Source organism: Suncus etruscus, chromosome 3 (genome assembly GCF_024139225.1).
Source record: "Suncus etruscus isolate mSunEtr1 chromosome 3, mSunEtr1.pri.cur, whole genome shotgun sequence".
Lineage (NCBI taxonomy): Eukaryota > Metazoa > Chordata > Mammalia > Eulipotyphla > Soricidae > Suncus > Suncus etruscus.
In genome coordinates, this window is record NC_064850.1 from 33,165,484 (window position 1) to 33,171,483 (window position 6,000).

The window sequence follows — 6,000 nt, forward strand, 5'->3', positions numbered from 1 at the left end:
CCTCATTGAATAAACCATATCTAATTTTGGAAGGCCTTAGTAACATATTACTCTCAACTACTAAATTGTAAAAAATACATGAGAAGACTCAAAAATCCTTTGAACCTACCCTACCACATGAACACATGACTTGACTTCTCTAGACTAGAACTTAAGTCAAGATTGTTTCAACTAAGTAAAACCACTATTCCTCTACTATGGGAGAGCTAACACATTAAAAAGGAGAAAAGATGGGGGTGGGTGGGAATTAAAAATGGGGTAAATTCTTCTCCTGGGGTGAATAACAAGATACAGCAACACTAGTTGAGTGATATTGTTTTTTAAGTAAAAAGTCTCTAGTTATTACAGCTCTGCAACACTTTCCTACTAAAGAAACAAGAACCCTAACTTGAGAAAAAAACATGAGACAACTTGTCAGTTTTCCTTCCAAAATAACTTCTCTACAATGTGGAAGAACACCACCTAAATGTCTATTTAAAAAAAAAAAAAAAAAAAAAAAAAGGAGCCCAAACACAGCCTCATTCCCTGGTCCATCATCTCCAATTTTGGCTTTATTTCACCTTGCTCTACATTTTCTTAGACCTCCTTTTCTCCCTTGAAGATCAGACAGGACGGAAACGCAAAATAGAGCAACTCAGTTATTGGTGGAATTTAAGTAGCAGAGCTTCTTGCCTGCCAGACATCAAGGCCAAATACCATATCAAAACGCCCACTTTGAATCCCCCTGGAACATAAATAAGGGAACGAGTATCCAAATCTAGCCCTAGACTATGAGTCGGGGTGTGATGGGGGAACACAGCTGCAGCACAGAAACATGGTCTCAAGACATTCACAAGCTATGTTCTCTCTTCGGTTAAGGGCAATTTTTTAAAGAAGTGTACTCGAGGCAATCATCAATGGCTTTGGATAACTTCTGGCCCTTTCAGCTCTCTTTGCAACGCAAGTTCTGCACTGATGGACATTTCTGCTCAACAAAAAAATAATGTAAACAAGCAATAGGGACCAGCTTCACAAGCCCAGGGCTCCAGATGATTTAAGCCATACAGAAGTCAACTAACTTGAGAGTAGTATAGAAGGGACCTAAAGAATTGGGAATCCTTTGGGGGGCATCATTTTCAAGGGCTGAACCTACCTATGTATCCCCACCAAACTTGGGGCGTGCACATTTTTTTTAAAGCCCAAATGAACTGCCTAAGAAAGAGGGGTGATTGAGGGGGTTCTTTTTTTTTGCATCTGCAGAAAGCAGCTGAACAGTCAAACCAGAATTCATTCTTCCAGAGCGGAGGGCGCTCTAAGGATGCAAGCCGGGGACCAGCCTCCAACTGGTCACTTTTATTTGTTTGTTTGTTTGTTTGTTTGTTTTTGGCTAATCTGCCTAATAAAAACCTCCGACAGGTTTTGGAAAAAGGCGGAAAGTGCTCCTTACTAAAACCACCACCGGCTGTGCACTTTTCATCATCAGGATGGAGAACGAGGAGGAAGGGGAACAGACACCAAGGGGAAGGTTGGGAGGTGGGCTAGGCTAGGCTAGGCTAGGGAACCCCAAAACCCGGGAACCCCGGGAGGGGAAAAGACAAGTATTGATCTGTGGGGTCTAGCCATGTGTATGTGTGGGGGGGGGGGGAGTGATGTCTCCAGAGGGAGCAGAGATCGAGGCGAGGCTCCCCTCGAGCGCGCCCCAAAGGTCGGGGTCGGGCAAGCCAAGCGGGCGAGCGAGGGGTGGGTGGGGGCTCCAGGCGGCTATAGCCCCCCAAGCCCGGGCCTCGCTACCTGATGATGTCGTCGCTGTGGCCCCGGTAGAACTTCTGGCGGTGCTCGCGCGGGCTGTAGACCACGCCGACGCCCGCCACGAAGTACACGATCTCCTTGGCCGCCGTGTAGTAGAGGTTGTTGCGGCACTGGTGGCCGCGGTAGCCGTACACCCACTCGAGCCGCAGGTGGCAGCTCGGGGCGCTCCGGGCCGCCATGGCGGGGCGCCCACCCCGAGGCCGGCGCGACGGGGAGCAGCAGCCGGGGACTCTCCGAGAAGCAGCCAGGGACTCGCTCGATCGCTCTCTCTCCGCCCGACGCGCGGCGTCCTCTAAGCCGCTCCGGGCAGGTGCATGGCGCGCCTTCCCCGGCCGCCTCAGTCGCCTCAGCTACCTCACTCAGCCTCCCCAGTCGCCTCAGCCTCAGCCTCAGCCCACGGGCTGCAGCAAAAGCCTCTCCCCGCCGCACATGCCGAGGGCCGCCCCGTCTCCCTCCCTCCTCCAGCCGCAGCGCCGAGCGAGCGCCGCCTCCGGCAACTGTCAGCCCGCCCCGTCCCGGTCTGTCACCTGAGGCGCTCGCCACCCCGCAAAAAAAAAAAAAAAAAAAAAAAAACCACGGCGCGCACGCGCACGCGCAAACTCGCCCCCTCGCTCGCTCGCTCGGCCCGCGTGCCCGGGTCTGCCTTCTCCGGCGCGGCGCGCGCTCTCAGTGAGCTCGGGTCGCGCGCGCTTGCCTGGTTCTCCGCTCCCCGCGCGCTCTCGCTTCCAACCCGAATCCTGAGCCACTCGCGCCGCCCAGTCCGCGTCCCTTGACCTCTCGGCGCCACCTTTCTGCTGTCTCTTACTGCTGGGTGTGGGTGGGAGGTTTTTACTCTGGCAGCTCTTGCGGGTCCTGCAGGGAATGCCCCCCCCCACTTGCATTTATTGGCCTGGGTTCAACGCTTGTGCCTGGAAGAATAGACACCAGCATGCTGCTTTTTCTTTTTATATATTTGTTTCTTTCTATTTTTCTTTCTCCTCCCCTGATGGCATGTGTGAGAAAGTCTGTTTTGTTTTGTTTTGTTTTTTCTTGCTCATTACCTGAGACTTCTGGGGAGGGGAAAAACACCTGACTTGTTGGTGCATTTTGTTTTTCTCTCTAGGTGACATCCACTCTGGAAGCAAAATTTAGGTTAGAAAAGGACACACCGGATCCAGTTTCTGAGTAAATAGCAAATCTGTCTGTTTCAAAGTAAAGAAAAAGACAGCAATTTTTTTTTTATTTCACCTACAAAGGCTTATTTATATTTCTTGCAGTTTAGTAATTGTGAAGTAAGAGGACTTGAGCATTGCGGGTCCCACGTTTTTGGAGAAATCAGTTATTCTTCTAGGTTATCCTTCTAGGTAGTGTTAGTTGGGTTGTTCGATTAATTTAGGCCCCCGTCCAGGGGTTCTAAATGCTTAGGGGTGCTTGTGCACTGCTGGTTCTGGAGTGGTCTCAGAGATCCACATGTTTCCGAGGATCAGCCTGCCACTTCATCATTTCATAGGCAGTTTTGCAAATCTATTTATTATAGTTTAGGAAGGCTATGCCAGACCGTGCTCAGAACTTTCTTCTGGCTCCAGCTAAGAAATCACTCCTAGCCATGCATGAGGGGGCATCTTTGGTGTTGGGGATCACACCATGGTAGCCCATGTGCAAGGCAAGCACCTCCCACTCTGTTTTCTCTCCCACACCTCTCTACCTGGTTTCTAAATGCCTTCTTCATATCAGGAGTAGAGGTCAAGATGTACTAATACTTATAGAAATCATCAAAAATTCATAAATGAGGTCAAGAGAGAAAGTACACTGGGCAAGGTGCTTGCCTTGCCTGCAGCTGACCCCAGGTTCAATCCTCTGCATATGGTTTCCTGACTGCCAGAAGTGATGCTTATTGCAAAGCCAGAATAAAGCCTTGAACACTGCAGGGTGTGGTTCTCAAACAAAAAAAATTTCACAAATGGAAACATTTTAGGTACAGGATGATGCCATACAATGTATAATTAAAATGAACTCATGCTCTAATGCATTTTCCCTGGCTTAAAGGCATCGTTTTTGGTTTCTCTAAAAACTATAAAAACCCAGAACTTTGACAACAGCTGGAATAAATTGGTATCCTTTCAAGAAACATGAATATGCAATGGTTGTGACTCCTTGGGAGGGATATTAATGATGCTCACTGCCTTTGCTTAGCCCTTTAAGCTATCTCTCCAACCCCATGATACCTCATCTATGGAACCCCTATCTGAGATGGATTTTCTGGTCTCTGTGGAAGATATAAATTGTCAGCTTACAACAAAAGAATGTCTTTTTGGTTTCAGTCCTGATTTCTAGCCTATTTGCAGGGTAGTAAGACCATCTCAAAGGAAGGATTTTTCACAAATATCATGAAAAGTAAACACTGTAGAAAATTCCATGAAATCTGCCAGGAAGCTGAAGTAGAAATTAAATTTACTGTAGTGAATTCATGGGGTCGTCAGGAACTATGATGCAGGGAAAAAAGTTATGAGACCTGAGCCCGGAGAGATAGCACAGCGGCATTTGCCTTGCAAGCAGCCGATCCAGGACCAAAGGTGGTTGGTTCGAATCCCAGTGTCCCATATGGTCCCGCGTGCCTGCCAAGAGCTATTTCTGAGCAGACAGCCAGGAGTAACCCCTGAGCAATGCCGGGTGTGGCCCCCCCAAAAAAAAATATATATATATATATAAAAGACCTTAATGCAATTCCCACAACTTTTAGATCTTTGAGCTTGTTATTTTTCTTTCTGATCCATAGTGATTAGCTATAAAACTCTTGTAATGAAAAGACCCTCTTTTGTTCTAAATTCTAAGAAGCATCTAAGAATTAGAAGAGTTTGATAAACAAAACTGGGTAAAATACTTATGTTAAGCCCCACTTTGTAGCTACTGTTTGGCTCAGGATAACAAAAATCTATCTCTGTATAAAGAAAAAAAGGATAAAGAGCTTAGTAGGAAATTTATTAAAACAAGACAAAAAAAAAAAAACAAAAACCCTCAAATCTAAGTAGTTCTGAGGCCATACAAAAGTCTGGGGAGATTAAGGTCCCTGGAAAAGATACATAAAAATTTTCTGTCGTTTGTATTTATTTAATTTTTTAGATAGGAATGTATTTGCTGACAGACTAGTGTAGTGAGTTGCTTGAAAAACCCTGATAAAGAAAAGTTTAGTTATTTACATTTAAGCAGTAGACTTGGAAAAATTTGTATTTTATTGCCTTATCTTTGTGGGCCTTAATTGCTGGTTACATGTATTTTATAAGGTATTGGATGTAGAAGAGTCAGAAATACTTTTTTCTGTTTTAGAATTTTTAGTTCAATGTCTCCTGAATCCCGTGATTTGTATGTAAGTACTTCTATTAATAACAGATTTCAATAATTTATTTTCCATTATCATATTTTCCGTTATGATTTTTAATGACCCAAGGGTAGAGAGGGAGGCAAAAACATTGTTAATTAAGCCAGCCTCTATTCTAGACTAAAAAACCAGGCTTAAGTGCAAAGGTAACAGAAAATAAAACATTCATGAATACTAGAACGGAAAAAAAAAGCTTATTATTTCTCCACTCTGTAATTTTAAATAATCCATTGTTACTAATATCACACCAGAAAAGTAGGTCAAATTTATTGGCAAATTTGACTTTTGCTCTGTTCCCATTAAAACTAATGAAAATATGAATGTGGGGAAAAGTGTCCCCAAATTTACTCATTATCAGATGGACAATTATTAGGCATTTAAAATGTAAGCCAAAAAGATTTTATGTATTCTCTGCTACTTGAGTTTCTAGTATTGAGTTTTTATATCCTGGATCTTTGAAATATTGCTTGTTTGTTTTTGTTTGGGGCCACACCCAGCAGCGTTCAGGGGTTACTCCTGGCTCTGCACTCAGAAATCCCTCCTGGCAGGCTCAGAGGACTATATGAGAATCTGGGAATTGAACCCAGGTCAGCCATGTGCAAGGCAAATGCCCTACCCACTGTGCTATTGCTCCTATTGGTCCCTGAAATATTTCTAAAATTAAAAAACAACAACAACAACAACAAATTTTGCTGGGAACAAATTGTAGCTATTCATTGATCTACAAAGAAATATGTGGCAAAATATATAAAACAGAAACTAAATTCAGGACCTCAGTGATATCACAGTAGGTAGGGTGCTGCCCTTAAATATGGCCTACCTGAATTCAATCCCCAGCACTGTCCCCTGAGTTCTGT

At 44.7% G+C, this 6,000-nt stretch overlaps 1 protein-coding gene across 1 annotated transcript in view; it reads right to left on the bottom strand.

The window, feature by feature from the left end:
- EML5 (EMAP like 5) overlaps nt 1-1,987 on the bottom strand; it is a 219,618-nt gene extending 217,631 nt beyond the window's left edge. Inside the window, exon 1 of the mRNA XM_049769917.1 lies at nt 1,771-1,987. Within this exon, the coding sequence (XP_049625874.1) occupies nt 1,771-1,967 (197 nt within the window). The 5' untranslated portion in view covers nt 1,968-1,987. The remainder of the gene's footprint in view (nt 1-1,770) is intronic.
- Between the last annotated feature and the right edge of the window lie 4,013 nt (nt 1,988-6,000).